The sequence below is a fragment of the Nannobrachium achirus genome, assembly GCF_963921795.1.
Source record: "Nannobrachium achirus genome assembly, chromosome: 18".
NCBI lineage: Eukaryota > Metazoa > Chordata > Actinopteri > Myctophiformes > Myctophidae > Nannobrachium > Nannobrachium achirus.
This window is the reverse complement of record NC_137825.1, coordinates 42,263,923-42,285,305: the sequence shown is the minus strand read 5'-3', so window position 1 is coordinate 42,285,305 and position 21,383 is coordinate 42,263,923. Positions and strand designations below refer to the sequence as shown.

General features: G+C 43.8%; 1 protein-coding gene across 1 annotated transcript; it reads left to right on the top strand.

The window, feature by feature from the left end:
- Positions 1 to 1,006: 1,006 nt before the first annotated feature.
- Positions 1,007 to 21,350, top strand: gucy2cb (guanylate cyclase 2Cb; the record flags this gene model as incomplete). The annotated part of the gene is made up of 27 exons (XM_080747438.1): positions 1,007 to 1,134; positions 1,653 to 1,762; positions 1,913 to 1,980; positions 2,406 to 2,621; positions 4,165 to 4,286; positions 4,927 to 5,026; positions 5,251 to 5,356; positions 5,639 to 5,777; positions 6,743 to 6,825; positions 7,296 to 7,404; positions 8,738 to 8,819; positions 9,922 to 10,024; positions 10,584 to 10,643; positions 11,379 to 11,450; positions 11,602 to 11,706; positions 14,124 to 14,210; positions 14,430 to 14,562; positions 14,713 to 14,850; positions 15,026 to 15,114; positions 15,205 to 15,296; positions 15,999 to 16,157; positions 16,903 to 17,095; positions 18,470 to 18,644; positions 19,204 to 19,302; positions 19,424 to 19,518; positions 20,077 to 20,153; positions 21,185 to 21,350. The coding sequence occupies exons 1-27, from the start codon at positions 1,035 to 1,037 to the stop codon at positions 21,348 to 21,350; spliced, it is 3,078 nt and encodes a 1,025-aa protein (XP_080603564.1). The 5' UTR covers positions 1,007 to 1,034.
- Positions 21,351 to 21,383: the final 33 nt, after the last annotated feature.

The following is a 21,383-nucleotide window of genomic DNA, read 5'->3' as shown; positions in this document are numbered from 1 at the left end:
CATTTCCCTATTAGGCTTATCTACAGTCTGGCATTCAGCCATTTCATCATCACTTCCGTTCTCTTTCAGTGTGCTGGATCACACTGGATAAAGCCCTCTACACAGAGCGTTAATGCTAGTTGCCGGGGGCGTCACAAGTGGGGGAAAAGGTGGGGGGGGGGGGGGCCTTGAAAAGCCACCCACACTATGAAGAACATTCATAGGGTGCCCCACAGTGAATCCTTGTCCCCAGGGCCCAGAATGTGGTGCTGCAAACATGTGTGTGTGTGTGTGTGTGTGTGTGTGTGTGTGTGTGTGTGTGTGTGTGTGTGTGTGTGTGTGGGTGGGTGGGTCCGTGCGTGTGTGTGTGGTGTGTGTGTGTGTGGAGGTTATTCTGGTCATTAACATTCTACTGGCTGAGAGAGTGGAAATGGATCCAAACTGACCCATAAGGGTCACTTTAGAAAGATGGTTAGATTTACACTGAGGATTTTAGTTGGCAGAGCAGAACGCCCCGAGCTTCTGTGTCAATGCCAGTTGTACATTAACAACAACCTGACGTGCATTGGACAGGTGAGTCTAACGACATGGGGGAAGAAGGCAGGTGACTCACAGGATCAAGTGGACTCAGACCGAATCGACCGAACACCTGGCTTATTGGAAATACAAACAGAATACATATTTTTGCTGACTTCTTGGGAGGGAACGGGAACTATCCATGTTATAATACATTTGGAAACTTTTGAGGAAACATGGAGCCACAAACAAAATGTAACTAATACTTTAGTCTTTGAAAGCACATGTTCTAAACCTCGTTTGACTGTATGAAGGTGCGTCGACGCTGGGACTTGAGACAAGAACAACAACAAAAACTAAACTTAACCAGGTGCTGCAGCTAGGCGGAAAGTGAAAAGTGAAGACAATCTTTCTGTTAAAGGTTTTATACAAAAGAAGAGCTGGACATGGGCCCCAGGGCTTGGTGTGTTCTGTGTGCAGTGTGGCTGGTGGCCGGTCGGTGTGGAGCTGTCAGAGTGGCAGATTGTCTCCGAGGTGTTATGATCAATGTGGTGCTGCTGAACGACACCGTGGCTCCCTGGAGTATAGAGTTTGTGAGGGGCGCCGTGGACAGGGCCCTTCAAACTGATGCTTTAAACGGTAAGCGGATTGGATATATGATTGATTGATTATTTTATTAGACAAAATGGAGAACAGTACAAGTTTATTTAAACACCCTGCCTAAAGGGAACATCTCAAATAAGACCTTTTAGGGTATTTTTTTACGTTGAAAGCCCTCTGTATTTAATTCATGGACATAATAAATAGCAAGCAAAGATAACATTCAATAATATCTTCAGTTATAAAAACACTATATGTACAGGATCGGGTAAGGGGGGGGGGGTGGGGGGGGGGTGCTCACTTTTCGCCTATGGGAGAAGTGATAACTACCTCCTTCTCTGGCCTCCTGAAAGGTGAGTTTTCAGGGCAGTTTTGAAGGATGCCAGCGAGCAGCATGTTCCACTCCTGGGTGGCAGTGTTGTAGAAGGAGAATTTACCCATATTTGTCTTATGGGTTTGTGTTATCAGATCATTGTGTGCGCTCCCATACGGTATATACAGTATGTGTGTTTGTGTTTTATTGATGTATTTATTTCCTCCCTCCCATGTTCACGTAGGTATGCATAATCTCACCGCGAGATACAGGGGATTTGAAACCAACCTCTACAAACACACAGGGTGCTATAGCAGTACATGCGAGGGGGTCGATGCCATTAAAAGCCTGAATGTGAGTATGGTGCAATTGGTGCATGCACGCACACACACACCCACACGCACACGCACACACACACACACACACACACACACACACACACACACACACACACACACACACACACACACACACTGAGTATTGTTTTGGTGTCTTGCTTTGCAGCAATCAGGGGAGATGGGATGTGCTGTGCTGGGGCCCACCTGTAACTATGCTACCTACACGCTGGTTGAGTAAGACTCTGTGTTTATTAGTTCCCCTACTTTTCATGCATGCAGAGGCTTGTGTGTGTGTGCGTGTGCATCTGTATGTGTTTATCTAATTTCACTCCCCAAATGCCTTCATTCCCTCCCTCCCTCCCTCCCCTCCCCTCCCTCTGCCCTCTCTTCTTTCTAGCCTAGCTGGAGCTAGACTTCATCCCCACACATGTTAAAACCTATGGTTAAAACATGGAGGGGATCTATACGCAGTTACTAGTTAGCTGCATTGTATATAGGCTGGCCCCAGGCTATCTTCTTTCACCCATGTATGCATCTCTCCCTCAAACGTCCTTCTTTTACTTTCTCTCTTTCCACCTCTGTCTTTTGTACATTCTCCGCTCGCCCATCTCTCTCCTATCTCCCTGTCTCTCTCGGTTCTCCCTTCATGCCTCCCGCAGCTTGGACATCGGCCTACGGATGAGCATTCCCATCATCTCGGCGGGCAGCTTCGGCCTGCAATGTGACAACAAGATCAACCTGATCCGCGTCCTTCCGCCGGCGCGCAAGATCTCTTTTTTCTTCACCAGGTTCTGGGATTTCCAGCACAAGATCAAGCCCAAGTGGGAATCAGCCACCATCTACAAGAAAGAGCAAACGACAGAGGACTGCTTCTGGTGAGTCACGATGGCTGGTGGTCAACACCGGACTTCAAAAGTAGGTCAAAGTAAACATCAAAGTGAAATCCTCAACAAGGAGAGGTTAATGTGTAATGGTGACTGTGGGGGCCCTGTTTCTCTACAACCCAGCTGGTCGTGGAGCGACCTTACTGTGACATTGGGTGAGCGAGCTAACTCGAGGCCCCAAGGCTGTTGATAGACTAGCTGTCTGTTACGGGAATCGAGACCGTAACCTTATACATGATAATCTGATCAGTAGAGCAAATCCTGCCATTTAAAACATGACACATCCCTGTACGTGTATCAAAAAGTGTGCAGCGCACCGGTCCTTATGAGGTGCCAGCCAACGGAACAGATAATAGTCGCACACTCTGGGCTGCCGATGCAAACTTTTTATTATGACACAGAGAGAGAGAGGACCTCCCTGTACGTAACATTTGGGTCTCATTTGGGTCCTGAACCACTGGTTGAGAAACACTACACTAAACCATAGAGTTCTATAAAAACTAGAGGACGGATTGTCCCACCCCCAGCTATCTACATTCATTTATGGAATGTCTGCTGTCTGTCTGTCCGCGGTCTGTCTACAGTACTCTGATGTCATAGTACTGACATACTGGCCTGGACACAGAACACCATATGGGCTATTGATAGGACACGGAACACCATACAGTATATGGGCATAAACGGGTGAAACAAATACCACATTTCTGACATCACTGATACCGCCGCCTGTACTGCGCATGTGTCCATTGTAACATCTGCATGCTGAAACAATTGCCAAATTTGGAGATGACTGACTTCACTGATACGTCTGGGTTCTCCAACATTACTTCTGAGACTCCTACATTCAATCCCTCATATACTATGCACACCCGGGCCAAGGTCCTAGTTTCAATGAAAGTTAGAAGCCTGCCGGAAGTACCCCAAATAAGGAGTTGGCCTGGATACTCTTTTCCATTAGCTAGCGTTTCAGATTATAGAGCATGCCCAGTAGTGTTTTAAATGCGGAAGTGTTGCTTGACCACTAGGCGACGGCCACTTCAATGCTCTATCGTGGTTCTGGGGGCTTGCTCTGAACACGCCCTTTCTAAAGGGATAGTTCCCCCCTAAATGGCTTTCTTTCTATCGATTACTCACACCATGGAGACTTGAATTCATGGATATTTTCACAATCACAATCACAATCCTAAGCCAATACTTTGAGGAGACTCTTTGTGTCTCCATAGGGAACAAAGCAGGGTATTTGTGTCTCCACATAGGGAACCACTTCTCGTCATCAAATTATTAGCTTAGGAATGTGACAAAAAACTAAAAAATATCCATGAATTCAAGTCTCCATGGGGTATTAAAGTAATCGATAGAAAAAAATATAAATATTTATAGATATACATATATATAATCTTTTGTGTGAACTATCCCTTTAACCAAAACCACCGCTTGGGGTTCTGTGTCACAGAAACTGAACAGAATAGTTATTTTAGATATATTTACAATATACTGTACATCACCACATATTCGTTCATCCGATTTCACTCAGGTACATACAGGCGCTAGAGACTGCCTCCACCGAGTTCGCAACAAAGTTCCAAAAGACAGTTGTGCGCAAACCAGATGAACTGCAGGGACATCTGAACTCCTCCACAAAAAGGACAAGTAATGGTAAGTGGTCATCCTCTTGAGTTCTCTCTATCCCAACCTCACAGATTAGACAGAATTTCTTTTTTTAAAAGTCACCACACTGGATGGGCCATGAGGGTGTGTGTGTGTGTGTGTGTGTGTGTGCGTGCGTGCGTGCGTGCGCGCGCGCGTGTGTGGACAGCAGGGACTCATGTTAGTTTTTTAGTTTAAGTCAATCAGATCGGCCTATTATATCGCCACCAGAAAGACAATTTTTGCAAAACATTTTTTATTACTCCTATACAGATTTGAGATTTTGTCCAAACATCACGCAAATCAGTACACATTATCTGTCCCATTTGTCCCATATTCCATCCTGATTGGCTTGTTTACAGGAGCGGCTCGTTTTGAGCAAAACTTCTCAAATTGTGAACGTCCGATTGCCGTGACACATTCCCACTTGGCCGAGGAACAAATGCCCCTTGCACATTGTTATAGGAGGCCGATTTCTGCAAAACACATTTTTTGATATTACTCCTTATACAGATTTTGTCCAAACATCACGTCATTGCTACCTAACCTGGTGGAGACCTGTTAGTTGTTGTTCTTATTAGAGTGGACATGGAAGAATGCATGCATGTGACTCCATCATGGGTAAAGTGCAGGGTTGATGTGTTTGCAGTGTTCATTGTGTGTGGAGGACCAGAGGAAATAGTGGAACTGAAGAAAGGAGCTGGGGGTGTAGAAAAGGAAGTCATCTTCATCCTCATTGACCTTTACAAGTAAACACACACATCACTCTCTTCTCTTCTCCATCAGTCCTTCTCCATTCCATCCCCCTTGCTTTCTCTGAGTGACACACACACACACACACGCACGCACGCACGCACGCACACGCACACACACGCACGCACGCACGCACGCACGCACGCACGCACACACACACACACACACACACAGGGACAACATAGACCTTCGGTGTGTCTAATACACTTTTTCCCTCAAGTGATAAATACTACACGAACAAGACGTCCATCGCAGACATGAGGAATGTGTTGGTGCTGACTATGCCTCAAAGGAACTACACTGCTCTAGCAGCACACAACATCACGGTGGGTACTGCTGTCAAGTCATGTTTTTCTGGTAGTGTTGGGAGGTGGGAAATTGTGTCCGGGTCAGGAGCTTTGTAGGACACGTTTAATTCTGTCCTCGATGATAATAAAGTTTTGTATTGCTTGTCACAAAAATAACAGGCATAGGCATAGTATCGGATTCGCCCCAACTATCACAACTTTTAGATAAAGCATAGATAAAGCATAAAATAATTAAGGCCCCTCCACCAACTCAGTCCCACTTTTTCCCCCCCTTGTGATGCCCCTGCTCACTGTGTGCAGATGAACGACTACACAGCAGCGTACCATGACTCTGCCCTACTGGTGGGTGAGGTGATGAGGAAGGTCCAGAACAGCGGGGCTGACCTGGAACGCATGGAGGCCATCGACATCAGCTACTTTAAGAACATCACCTTCAACGGTAAACAAGCACATCCTCACTGTTAGTTTAAAGGGATATTTCACTTTCAAAAGATTTAGATATTTGATGTAAATGTTACCAGGCCCTCCTCCTCCAAGGCCCCTCCCCAGTCCCCATACACACCCATTGTAACTTCAAACTCCATTTTAACCATTCATTAAAAACGCACATTCTTTTTTCTGATAACCTCCTAATACGTGAGCTGGCCGTGTTTTTTATTTTTTTATTTTTTATTGTATTACAAGAATTATTCAAAATAAATGAAAAAAGTTATCGGAAAAGCACGTCTAGCTCATGTATTAGGATGGTAGTATGAGTCACCAGAAAGAATTATGGGTGTTTTTAATGAATCTATGATCTATCATGGTTAAAATGGAGTTTGAATTTACAATGGGTGTGTATGGGGAGGGCCCTGGAGAAGGAGGGCCTGGTAACATTTAAATATCTAAATATTGAATCAAGCAACTTAAACTCTGTCCAGGGTGTCCATAAAAGCCTGATTAGACGATAAAATTACTAAAGGTTCTTTTGAAAGTGAAATATTTCTTTATCTGCGTTGAGCGTATACAAATGGAACCAAACCGACACGTACCGGTCCATTTGGTTACATTATACACACCCAGAGTTACAAATGAATAAATAAACTCTGAGGATTTGATTTTGTACACAGTAACATCAGCATCAAAATTAACAGTACAACCTTGTTGTGTAGCACCAGAGAGAGAGAGAATGGAAACAGAAAGATGAGGAAGGGGCTTTGTGTGACACAAACACACACACACACACACACACACACACACACACACACACACACACACACACACACACACACACCCACACACACGCGCACGCGCACAGTCGCACACACACACAGTTGCACACGCACACACGACCAAAGAGAGAATAATATCACATACCGGTACTGTACAGTCTGTTCAAGGTCATTTTACAGTAATTGTGTCCAGGTACTGCCGGCACCTACAAGCTGGACCAGCATGGAGACAGAGACGTGACCTTCTCAGTCATTTACACCACCAATAACCACGAGGTGAGCTCATTTATGACGCTAAATGATCCAAACAATGTTCAGAACATCAGCTGCGTGAGAATGCTTGAGGATTATTATATTAATTTAATTATCATTGGAGAAATCAGAACAGAAATGTGTGTTTTTTTTATTTTTTCAATGTATAATTCATTGTATTACTTTACTCCATACATGAATACCATATGACATACTTAATGTACATTCTTGTTGGAAGTTGAATTAACAGGCTTTTTAGGTGTCTGACAGAGTTTACACAAAGTTATTAAGGGCAAAGCTGTCAGATTTGAGAACGTGGGTTGTTTCATGATTGCTAGTTGAGATCTTTCTCTGCAAATATCTATTTAAAAGGAATTATTTATAACAAAAAATGAAAATCACGTTTGAAACATGTTTTGTCCCTTAACTCTGGATTCATATACTGTTTGATTCTGTTTTATTTTGATACATTCCTCTCATATTTTGTTCTTCAGTATAAAACACTATTTACTTTCAACACCGAGGACAATGTTACGAGCCTGGTTACTAACAACCCTTCCTTCATCTGGGGGACTGGACTTCCCGATGACAAACCATACAAGGGTACTGGTTACACACGCACACACGCAGACACCCGCGCGCGATGCGTACACACAGACAGACAGACACGCCTTCCAGTGAGCCACACCTCTCATGAAGCAGACACCATTAACTAATGTCCTCATCAACAGAAGATAAGAAAGATATCTGACTCCAGATTACACAACATATTTAGTCATCTTTATATTGAACTTGGAAACGTTTCAATTGCTGGACAGATTTGGAATGTTGGGAATGTTGGGGACACACATGGCCATGTCGACAACGAAAGATTAGAGTGCAATATTATCACTGCTTCTGCTATGATCCTTTAATTCTTGTAGTATTATTTCAACACTTACACTACACAGTAGTACATAGTTGATGGAAATCAGTCTCTCTTTCCAAAAGTGACCTTGGGTAAAATTCACTACTAGACGGACAGTCCAGAACACAAAGATTAAGGTCCCATTTACACTTGCAGACAAATCCAGCCTGAATCAGATCTGTGTCACATCCAGACTGGAATCTGATTTGTTCCATGTGACCATTTAAACCAATCAGATTCCAATCTGGATGTGGCACAGATCTGATTCAGGCTGGATTTGGCTGCCAGTGTAAATGGGGCCTTGAGACAGGGCTGCTCTTTGACAGGCTGGGAGATGTTGCGGATGTAGCGCTTCTTGCATGTTCCAGAGGGGCTCCATTTTGTACCTATCTGGACAGGGGTCTGACTCTGGTAGGTTCGGGGTCAGGGTTAGGTCAGTGTGGTCAGTACATTCTTATTCAGAAAACAAATGAACACTGAGGATTTCTGGATGGTGAGGCTTTGTCTTTTATCTTAACCAGGGGTGTCGCACCAATTTCTGGGCCCAGTGGGTACAAGGATTCACTGGGAACGCATTGTTACGCATTATTTTGTGCTTTAACTATTGAAAAATAGCACATATACAAGCTCACGCTGCGAGCTTGTAGATATGCTATTTTTGACAAAACGTGAAAATTCGTGCAAGATTTTGAAAAACATATGTTTCTATGTCAGTGGTGCTCAAACATTTTCATGTGATGGACCCCCAAAATGGTATGTATTTGCCCACGGACCCCCATCTCAAAATACCCCCCAGAGGCAAAATTTGAGTTACAAATGTTTGCATAAAAAATACATATATTCAAAGATTTGCACACATTTTCACGACTTTTCAAAATTAGCAGATCTACAAGGTCGCACCGCGGCAATCGGTGCTGCGCTGTGAGCTTGTATATCTGCTATTTTTCAACAGCTAAAGTATGAAATAATCAAGGCCCCGCCACCTGATCTTATCACGAGTGAGTGTGTTCTCTGTGGTTACACCATCAGGCCTGGAAGTACATGACTTTATCGTCCTTGTGTTGGCGCTTGCCGTGGTCGTGGTGGCCACCATCGCCTTCATCTTCTACAGGTCAGAAACCACACTATATACAATTTATTGTCGTGTGAGTGGAATGAAGAAGGTGGTGCAGCTATGATGACCACCCTTGTGTCTTCGAGCATGGCACCAGAAAATCCTCACATTGGGAAAATGTCACTAAAGTGGGTATTTTGATCATTTATCTTTACTGAGACTGAGGATGATTGCCACAAGGGAGACAGCAGATCTTATTGCGACCGAAGGTCGCATTATACCCTGAAAAACCTTGTAGCTTGTCTGACTGTCTGTCTGGCTGTACAGGAAGTGATGTCAGTGTGATGTCAGTGAGTCACAGTGATGTGGTACAGAAAGACTCATATATGGGCATAAAAAGCATGTCACGTGACATCACTTCCTGTACTGACAGTCAGACAAGCTACGAGATTTCCATATAAAAGTCCATATATGGTCATTCCCAGAAAAAGAAAAAAAACTTTTATGTCCATACATGGAGATTTCTGATGTCGTAAATCCCAGGCCGAAAATGAGAATGTTAGGGTACCCCCTTATGCCCATATATGGAGATCCACAGGCATCAAACCAATGCCCTAACTCGCAAAGGCCCGGCTTGGCATTACTTACGTACGTTTTATGCCCATATATGGAGATTCCTATATTGTCAATATTAAGGACATTATTAAGGATATTATGTTATCAATATTAAGGACATATATGGGCGGCGTGTTCCTCCCTCCGCGTCATCAGCGCCCACACCCTAGGTGGGGTTGGCGATAGGGCCTTTCTGTGTGGAGTTTGCATGTTCTCCCTGTGTCTCTTAGGGTTGATACCCTCACAAAAACATGAACAAACTCCCCCCAGAATGACAACAACTAGAATCGTCAGAGAAACGCTGTGGTTGGCCAGATGGCCAAGAATTGGCGCATGTCACCCTGAGGTCGCAAGTCACCCTGAGGTGTCTTACTAGTATTAACACTGGGGTCACGAGTAACTTGCTATAGGGAGCAGGTCAGGCACAGGAGAGAGGGGGGCTTTGATCCCAGGCAAGTAGGCATTTGTGCATCATCTACGGGCAGTCAGTTTCTGTCTTTGAATGAAGCCTGATAGTTATGTTTTTATTAATTTTTTCATGCAGACAGAACCGGAGAGACCGTTTGATCAGAAAACGCTGGTCTCACATCCCCGCTGACAGCATCACACTGCTGGAGGCCAATGAACGCAACGTCATCAATCTCAAGGTAAAGAAGTATCAGAATACCAGTTACTTTTACTGGTAAAATAACCTTGGTCATTTCAACAGAACATTAGCAGGAGAGCGCAAAAGAAAGTTGAAGGATGTGAATGAAAAGGTTGCTTATGCATGCCATGCACCCAATATTCTCTGTGGGTTTCCCATTCTTTAACTCACACAATGAAAGAACAAGAATTGACACAGTCAATATATGAGCTGGTCGCATGTGGGTAAAAAAGGCGGGGAGATTTAACAGTCTAAAAGAACCCTTTAACATTAGCCCTATGTAATCAATTGAAAAGGGCAGATGTACAAGTTGACACACAAGAACAATGACATGTCATTATTAGCCTGTAAAGAAAGATCCGACAGGTAATGTTTTTTTTTTCTTTTTATTGAAAGATTCGAGCATGAACAGGTTGCAGTAAACAAGACAGTTGTATATTGCAGGAAGATGAGAGTTCTATATTGCAGTGAACAAGACAGTTGTATATTGTATATATATAAACAGAGAATATGAGAAGATCTGATCTTTTAAATGAAAGTGTTCCGTCCTGTCTCACTAGATTGACGATGAAAGGAAAAACAAGACCTACAAGATCCGACGTGGACTCTACGATAAAAAGGTAAATGGATAACAAACCTCCTAGTACCTTCAACAGGTTACAACTTGCAGCACACATAATGTTTTCATTCCAAACAAACTCCAGACTACACGATCTGATTTCACTAATTAGCTTCAGAAGGGAGTAATTAACTCTGCTAATTGGTGAAATCACCTGAGGTAATGCACCACTAGCCAAGTGATCACAGAGACAATATAGACCTGTTTGTTTTAAATGAGTTTGTGACTTTGTGTGATACTGTTGCAGTGCTTACAGAATAGAGGTGGGACGCTCGCGAACGAATCGAGTCTTTTGAACGGCTTTTTGAAATGAACGATGGGATCCGGTTTGCTTAGTTTATAGGGAAAGTTCTTTTTTTTTTTTTTTTTTTTTTGAGGAGGGGGAGTAAATTCCTTACTTAAGTAAAAGTATCAATACTGCAATGTGGAAATACTCTGCCACAGGAGGAAGTTCAGAATTCAAAATGTACTTGAGTAAAAGTACAAAAGTATTGGTATCAAAATGTACTTAAAGTACCAATAGTAGAAAGTACTCATTATGCAGAATGTCTCATCTCACAAGTTTTCCGATGAATAAAATGTTTATATGGCCGAAATGTATATAGGGTTGAATTGATTTGTAATTATAATCAAAATCTACAAAGTAACTAACTACTAACTAAAATAAGCCAGTCTTTTGAACAGCTCTTTGAAGTGAAGTTTGAAGTGAAGTTCATAAATCCCATCTCTATTACAGATTGTGATTCTGAAAGAACTGAAGCACTCAGATGGAAGTTTCAATGAGAGCCAGAGGATAGAGCTAAACGCGGTAGGATGACACAGCACACGCATGCACACACACTCCCACACACACAAACGCACACAAGCACACACACACGCAAGCACACTATTGTATTGTATTGTATTGTAAGTCCATTATGTTAATGAAAATATGTATTGTTTTTAATCGCTCTCTGCAGCTCCTGGCCATTGACTACTACAACGTGACTAAGTTTTACGGCACTGTCAAGTTTGACGAAGAGGTGTTTGGAGTGTTTGAGTATGGAGAGAGAGGGTCGCTTAAGGTATGTTTGTGTGTGTGTGTGTGTGTGTGTGTGTGTGTGTGTGTGTGTGTGTGTGTGTGTGTGTGTGTGTGTGTGTGTGTGTGTGATTTAATTTAGTCTTCCAGTCAGCTCAAATAAAGAGATTTGTGAGCAGCATTGACCATTGAAGTTTCAGGGTTAGTTTATGCAGGACACAGGAGTCGCCCCGCCCAGCTGTAGTCAGCTGTCAGTCAGCTCTGTTCTCATTCCTCATTCATTTCTGCTGGTCATTACTTCACACTGCCCGACTCCAATCAAAGCTCTCACTCAGTAGGGAAGGCTCCTTAAACACGGCTTGCTTTCTCTACCTATCCTTGGTTTCCGAAGCTTCGTAACGTTCACTGCTAGCTGCCTCCTCCACCCCAGCCTCCACCTTTGCACGATCAGTCTGGCTATGGTCAATTACTTGTGATTGTCTGACTAAGTTTCATGTCTATGTATAAACTCAAAATACTGTGATTGACTGACTAAGTTACATGTCAACGTATAGCTATTGTTTTGCTATTGTATCCCATAGGGGGTCTTGCTTAGCGTTCCCTGATTTTGCTAAGCATGCTCAAAAAGCATGCACAAAATTCAGGGAACATCTCCAAACGCGTAGCCCTTTAACGCCAAGATTAACTGTATTCCATTTATGCAATAAATGGTTAACTCTACTTTGACGTGAGTGTTCCTGACTAAATTGTCATTATCTATACTATAATTTTGCGAATGTCTGAGTGAGTGAGTGTCTGTCTGTCTGTCTGTCTGTCTGTCTGTCTGAAACAGCGTTTCTCCTCAGTGGCTGGAGCAATTGATCTGAAATCGCATCACCATTAGCATATGAACACACCTAACATAACTGTGAAGCCCGTTTGTCACTTTCACAAATCGTATACTGTATATTAGCATTTTTATGTTGTATCTACTATCTATTCTGCATCTAGCTTGAGGCACATCTATTCTGCATCTAGCATGAGGCAACATGTTTAACCAGCTCTCTCTCTGTGTGTGTGTGTGTGTGTGTGTGTGTGTGTGTGTGTGTGTGTGTGTGTGTGTGTGTGTGTGTGTGTGTGTGTGTGTGTGTGTGTGTGTGTGTGTGCAGGCAGGCAGGCAGGCGGGCGGGCGGGCGGACAGGCTGGGTGGGGGGGGGGGGTGGGGGGGGGACAGTATCTCTGTAGCCATTAAACGAAACGGGTTTCTTACATTGATGCTCCTACATCATGCAAGCACCAGTTAAAGTTACTTTCCATCCCTCATATAATGTGTGCACAGTGCACATCCCATAACCCACACACTGCACATCATTTTGGAGCTCATATCTTTGAACGGGTAAGGGCTAGTTGTACAAAATGGTTGCTTGAAGCTCAAAGTGCAATATTTTGGAGAAGTGGGTGTTCCTTCTTAGCTCAGCAGTAGAATTTCAGTATCTCAGCTGCGGGAGACCAGAGTTCAAATCCTGAACAGAACATAAAGGTTATGCGTTGCAAGGTCAGAAGAAACAGCTAGTGACTAAGTACATAGAGTGCCAAGAAAATAATTTAGTTCTACAAAGTAACTAGGGTAGCAGGTAGACATCAAACCCAGCATCTATCTAAATATAATATGTATGTATGTAACAGTATGTAACATCTATACTATAATTTTGCGAATGTCTGTCTGAGTGAGTGAGTGAGTGTCTGTCTGTCTGTCTGTCTGTCTGTCTGTCTGTCTGTCTGTCTGTCTGTCTGTCTGTCTGTCTGTCACAGCGTTTCTCCTCAGTGGCTGGAGCAATTGATCTGAAATCGCATCACCATTAGCATATGAACACACCTGACATAACTGTGAAGCCCGTTTGTCACTTTCACAAATCATATGCTGTATATTAGCATTTTTATGGTGTAACTACTATCTATTCTGCATCTAGCATGAGGCATATCTATTCTGCATCTAGCATGGGGCAACATGTTTAACCAGCTCTGTGTGTGTGTGCGTGTGTGTGCGTGTGTGTGTGTGCGCGCGCGCGTGTGTGTGTGTGTGTGTGTGTGTGTGTGTGTGTGGGTGGGTGGGGGGGGGGTGTTGGCTGGCCCTCTTTCAGATGTTGTCATGTAGATCGGTACACAGTATCTCTGTAGCCTTTAAACGAAACGGGTATTTCTTACATTGATGCTCCTATACATATTATCATGCAAGCACCAGAAAGTTACTTTCCATCCCTCATATACTGTGTGCACAGTGCACACCCCATAACCCACACACTGCACATCATTTCGGAGCTCATATCTTTGAACGGGTAAGGACTAGTTGTGAATAACACACTTAGCATCTGTGGACAAGCATGCAGCCACATCTAACTATCGTCAGCCATTGATCCAGGGCATAGGATCAGTTTCTATATCCTGGGTCTTCATCTCAACCATTAGTTCTCTCTCCTCCCACAGTATTTGCTGAATGATAAAGTCAAATACCCAGAAGGGACCTTCATGGACTGGGAGTTTAAAATCTCTATTATGTACGATCTTGCCAAGGTAAGAATCTTTGTTTGTTCATTAGGTTAGGGTTCATTCGTTATCAGAGATACCGTACATGATTCTGAGCCCAGAACGTGTGTAGTTAGTATTGAGGATCTCTAGAACACATGCACTGTACTACCTCTGCAAATCAAATGTTGGTAGAACTTTCTCTAAGGTGCTTTGCTGCCATGTGTCTCAATAAAGGCAATGTCACTGTGTAAATCTCCTATGCAGGGCATGTCCTATCTCCATGCTAGTGACATTGAGGTCCACGGTCGCCTTAAGTCCACTAACTGTGTGGTGGACAACCGCATGGTAGTGAAAATCACAGACTTCGGCTGTAACACTATTCTCAATCCTGCCAGAGGTAAACCAATATATTGTACTCTACAAAACCAGTAACGCACAGCAGTGTGGTCACAACACTTTGGGCGTATACTTAGAAGTTTGTCTACTTGTCCGACCTTTTCTAGTTTCTTCTCCTTATATTCATCCCTCCATTGCCCTCTCCTCCTAGACCTGTGGACGGCCCCAGAGCATCTGAGGAGACAGGGAATCTCCCAGAAGGGAGATGTCTACAGCTTTGCCATCATTGCTCAGGAGATCATGCTCAGGAAATGCACCTTCTACTCAGAGTTCTGCTCAGACCGTGCCGGTACACGCACGCATACACGCATGCACGCACTACACACACACACACACACACACACACACACACACACACACACACACACACACACACACACACACACACACACACACTCACACTCACACAGTTTGGCAGTTTTATTCAGAAATATGCTATCCACTGTTGCTTTGTCTTGTAACAGAAAAGTTGTCCATGGTGCAGTATCCTGGCCTCTATCACTACTTCAGGCCTGACCTCGATTTCGAGACCGCATCAGAGAAAGAATTAGAGGTGAGTTCACATTTTGGAAGGCTGTCCAATGTCCAATATGTCTTATGTCGTAAAAGCACTATCTGCAAATGTCTTCTGTCTGTTTTCTAGGTGTACATGTTAATAAAACAGTGCTGGGAGGAGGACCCAGAAAAAAGGCCTGACTTCAAGAAGGTGGAAAATTGTCTTGGAAAAATATTCAGGTGTTGCTCCTCTGTACTTTTATGACGCATCTGATTTGTACTATTAGAATAGTTGCAAACATTCTCAGTCTATGTGTATGTGACCAGCTAATCTCCGGTACCATTGGACCAATTAGCGTGAAACATTGCATGCCTTTTCCCAAGGGAGAACCTTTGGAGCCCCAAATGTTTCAAATCGGCCTCATGGTGGCACCGTAACGTGTCGCTTCAGGTTTTGACCTAAAACTCTTGAACCAGGCCATACAAATACATCAGTTTACAGTTTACAGTTTAGGCATTTAGCAGACGCTTTTAATCCAAAGCGACTTACAATAAGCAGATACAACATCACAATAATAAACAACATCGTCATCAAACATATTTTTTCCCTGGATTTCTTGGCTTATGAAGTAATTGCAGACATAGGCCATTTTCCGCAATTTAGCATTTTGTTCAAAACACACTTTCTGCTACTACTCCCACAAATTCTTTCTGAAACTAAAAACAAATTGGTACACATGTCTGTGACCGTGACGTATCAGACAGCCCTTCCACATTTTGCAGGCACCAGGCCGGTTAACCCGGCCTGGCGCAGACCTGTGCTCAGAGGAGCCCACTTTTCTAGTCTAAAACTCAGTCAGGTGTATAAAAGGTCCATTTGTCTCTCCTTTGTTTGTTTACTGTTTTCCTTGTGTCTGTTTTCTCCTCTCCTGTCCTCTCTAGCACCCTTCATAACCAGGCCAATGAGAGTTACATGGACAACCTAATCAGACGTCTGCAGATGTACTCCAAGAACTTGGAGCACCTGGTGGAGGAGAGAACGGCTCTGTACAAAGCCGAGAGGGACAGAGCTGACAACCTTAACTTCATGTTGCTGCCTCGGTCAGTTTGAACTAAAGGACATCACTGCAAACAATGAGACTGGAATGCCTGTTTATTTGTGGAGGTCAGCTCCTCCGCTGTGACAGGAACATGCTGTTTGTTCTTCTATGCATGAATACATAGATCAGCATCCCAACCTTATTGAGAGCAGTGATCTCCACAGACATTAGTGCACATTTTCTATACGTAATGTAATTGGATGGTTTTATTTCTAATCTATTTACTATTATTACTATTTACTTTACGTGATTGTATTGCATAAGCCTAAAAAGAAAAAAAAAAGTCTTAGTCTCCTGGTACAGTATATGCAAACAGAGAGATCAGAGTTTCCACTCCAATCCAATAAAAAGGTAATACTGTAGATTCTGATTCAAAGTCATTTGTCAGTTGTGTCATTCAGGTTGTGCGGGACTAACTGTAGGAGTTGGCGGCCACCAGTGCTGGAAAAAGTACACAAATGTTTTACTTAAGTAAAAGCATCAACACTGTTATGTGTTACAAGTAAAAGTCCGGAATTAAAAATGTACTTGAGTAAAAGTACAAAAGTATTGGTACCAAAATGTCAGCCACAAGGGAGTATAACACACGGGGAATCAGGAATTGGCATAATAACAACTTAATTGACATAACAAAATCGGGGTAAAAAAGGAAAAAACATTTGTGTGGAGTCATACAGGTAAAAGCAACGTAATAAGTCCCGATCATATAGACACTAAACGGCCTGTCTGTCTTTCTATCTCTCTAGCCTGGTGGTCAAATCTCTGAAGGAGACGGGCATCGTGGAGCCGGAGCTGTATGACGAGGTGACGGTGTATTTCAGTGACATCGTGGGCTTCACCACTCTGTGCCAGTACAGCACGCCCATGGAGGTGGTGGACATGCTCAACGACATCTACAAAGGCTTCGACGGAATCCTGGACCACCATGATGTCTATAAGGTATGTCTGGAGCGGAGCCCTAATGAAAGGCATTACGGGTTGGTGCTAGTAGATAGATGGTGTGAGGTGGAGAGTAGTAGAAGTAGAATAGTGCCAGCCCAGTCCTTGGGGTTTATCTTGTCACTGTATATGTACGTGTGTATACAGATACGTGAAATTCGTCCCCTACATTTACCCATCCTATAACAACTAGGAGCAGTGAGCAGCCATTCCCTCGGGAGCAATTAGGGGTTAAGAGTCAGGCCTGGCCTGGAATTGTGCCTGGGACAACCAGGGGCTCCTCTATCTCCCTGGGCGGGCTCACTAACCACTCAGCTACAGCATGGCTGCCCTTTATAGAAAGAATGCAACCATCTGTTCCAAGTGGAGCGGTGAATTTGAGCAGCTATACCCTGTGTATGTGTGTGTGTGCGTGTGTCTAGGCCAGACCTGGGCATTGTACGGCCTGGGGGCCGGTTCACTCTGACCGGCCTGTGTAGGGTTAATGGCAAATGACAAAATAAACATGTTTTCTAATTTTACCTCCTTACTAAAGCTGCATTGCTTTTATTTTTAAGTTTTTTTATTCATGTACAATACATATGGACGCAATGCGTACATCAGCACGTGTGCATGATCATTGGATCGTTGCCTCAATAACAAGCAGGTGGTCAGACTGGTCCCAAGTCAAGACAACCTTACCCATCAAAAATGGCTAAAGTGGCTAAAAGAAAAGTCAAGGCCGAATGCTGGGTTTTCAACAAAAATTGGACTGCTAAGTATTTATTTACTGAAGTCGGAGGTAAAGCTGTGTGTTTAGTTTGCGGGGAGCAGATCTTCAATATGTTTTGTTGTTCATGTGGCCCCATGGAAAGAATAACTGCCCGCAGCCCACCCCTGGTCTAGCCTGTGCAAGCTATTTATTTATTTATGCTGAACGGGACGGACAGACAGGGTCGACTACACACAAAGCTATTTAGAGGGAGACAGTGTTTACAATGATTTGATTGTTTGCACACACACACACACACACACACACACACACACACACACACACACACACACACACACACACACACACACACACACACACACACCCACACCCACACCCCCACACACACACACACACACACACACACACACACACACACACACACACACACACACTCCGGACCTCCAGTCCTCTGTAGGGCAAGACAACAATAGCTCAAAACGTTTGTCTACTAACTTGAAGGTTGACTTTGTGGATGTGAATTACATTGTCTTAATCCTGTACCCACTAGACAAGCCTGCCAATCCTGTCATTCCACCTGCTGTCCAAATAAGTAAACCCCATATATATATATTTTTTTAAATCTTCACTTCTCTCCTGCTGTTTCTATTTGAATCCCTCAGGTGGAGACGATAGGCGATGCCTACATGGTGGCCTCTGGGCTACCAAAGCGGAACGGCAACAGACATGCAGTGGATATCTGCCACATGGCACTGGACATCCTGGCCTTTATGGGCACCTTCCAACTCAGACACCTGCCTGGCATACCTGTGTGGATACGTATCGGGGTGCACTCAGGTGAACAGAAGACATACCATACTCCTGCATACATACCGACAACACTGTCCTAGACAGCAATAGTCCTTCTTTCTCCTCCTTCTTCCCTGTATTATTATCTTTGAGCGGTGGTAAACCGCTCCATAGAGTGGCTGTGCGTGTGTCTGTAGCCACCTTTCCTCAGCGTTTTGCCATAGCAATGTGTTTTCCTCAGCGTTTTGCCATAGCAATATGTGTGTGTGTGTGTAGCCATATTACATCACCAATTACATCCTAGACCTATCTGTAGACACCTTTCTCAGCGTTTTGCCATAGCAATGTGTTTTCCTCAGCGTTTTGCCATAGCAATATGTGTGTGTGTGTGTGTGTGTGTGTAGCCATATTACATCACCAATTACGTTATGCAAGCACGACCACCGCTCACTTCACATTGGGTATGATTTTTTAAATCATGATTACTGATGATGTAAGTAATCATGATTGTAATGTATATTTGATAAAGGTGTGCGTGTGTGTGTGTGTGTGTGTGTGTGTGTGTGCGTGCGTGTGTGCCTGTGCGTGCGTGTGCGTGTGTGTGTAGGTCCCTGTGCAGCAGGTGTGGTGGGTATTAAGATGCCTAGATATTGTCTGTTTGGAGACACAATCAACACAGCATCTCGTATGGAGTCGACAGGACACCGTAAGAGTCCAGCAACTCAACATAATAAGGGTCTCACGTTAGAAACTGATAGATTTGACTTGCGTTGCTACCTAACCTGGTTTGATCCAATGCATTGTTTTATTCCATCTATATCCACCAGCCCTGAGGATCCATGTCAGTCAGTCTACTATTAACATCCTACAAAGGACAGACTGCAAGTTTGAATACGAGACGAGAGGAGAGACTTATCTGAAGGTAGAGCTCAACCCTATCTTTAACCACTTATACCCTCTAGACCAGTGGACCCTTACATGTCTGTAACCCTGAGAGTGTACGCATTTTTACAATTTTACACTCTCAGAGTTATGGGGGTCCACTACTCTTAAGGAAACTGGATTTTTTTCAGTCTGCACCAAATATTTTTTCCTGATGTTTTCCCCCGAATAAGCTGGAGTTCAAGTGATTATGTTACCGTATGATTGAAAAACCACCTCCCGCAATAAATGACGTCTTGGATGTTCTGACTGAGACTAGGGGGATGATGATTTAGAATTCTGTCCCTATCAGACGGTGTTGAGTCGGCTAAAGATGACTTTGCAGCGCTTGGCACGGCGACTCGCTCGACCACGCCTCTTGCGGCTCAGAAAACGAGTGCACCTTTTTCAATCTGACTGGGTTTCCAATCATACTGTGACTGTGACATATATGTACAGTAGATGAATAATGAATTAATGTGTTTCAATCAATATAAACTGTGTCAATACTAAAGAAAACAACAAAATAAATTATGATGTGTGTGCAATGTCACCACAGGGCAAAGGCACAGAGACCACTTACTGGTTGACAGGTGACAACGGTGAGGATTACGACCTCCCAGCTCCACCAACCACGTAAGTTACCTCACATGTCCACCTTAAGCCTAATTTAAAGATACAACATATTTAAAGCTATACTGTGTAAGTTGGTCAGATTCTGACCAGTGATGTATATCGGACCAGTTACCCATATATGGAGACCCCTGGTACCCATATATGGAGATCCATGTACTGAATGGAGATGTGCTGTGAGAGGTCAAACATGATTACTCATTTATTCGTTATGTGAAAGTCCTATGATGTCTATGATAACTGACATCATACCCTTTTATGCCCAGACATGGAGATCCCTGTCTGTAGAACCAGCCACACAGATATGGGCTGTCTTGGCCATTATGGATTCTGTTAGTGTGGTATGTGGCCGATGTGGCCTCCATATGTGGGCATTCCCATATGAAGTCAGGGAACTCCATATATGGGCATAAAAGGGATTCTGTTAGTGTGACATCACGGTGAAGCCAGAGCGTGATGTCAGACCTCCATATCCACAACATGCCCATATATGGGCATTCCCAGATATGCGCTTAATATTGAAGACATCGGGACAGGGATCTCCATACATGGGCATAAAACAGACAAGGGCGTAATTCATTTGCAAGTGTGACTCGTGATGACATCAGCGATCTCCATATATGGGCATAAAAGGGACATCAAGCCAGAGCTTGATGTCAGAGCAGCAAACCCATTCTGTTAAGAGTGGTTCCCCTGACATCACAGTGACATCAGAGCGACAACCCCATAGAACCACAGTGTCAGGCGTGACAGAGATACATACATACGGACAAGTTGTGACTGTTCACATACTAAAATCTGCGACCTACGGTCGCAATAACTTCTGCTGTGGTCGGAGGTGGTACCCCTTATCTTCCATTGAGAAATGTAGGCATCGGGTACGACACCTGCTGGTTGACAATGTATGTAAAGTTAACTAATTACTAGAAACTATATGAGACAGTTTTGTCTGTATTATCATGGTGTGAACTAAACTCATTCCTATCCTCCCAACACACACACACACACACACACACACACACACACACACACAGGGAGAACTTCCAGAGGCTGCAGCAGCACCTGGCTCAGATGATTCTAGAATGCTTGGAGGAGCGCCCCCTGGAGTCCATGCAGAGGAAGAACCACGAAGCAGACGATGAGCCACCAGAGTATCTCCATTTGGCCTCTGTGGAGAACACACTGAGCACTTTCCTTTAGAGTCCAGTTTGGAGCTGTGTCACATGTTATGTT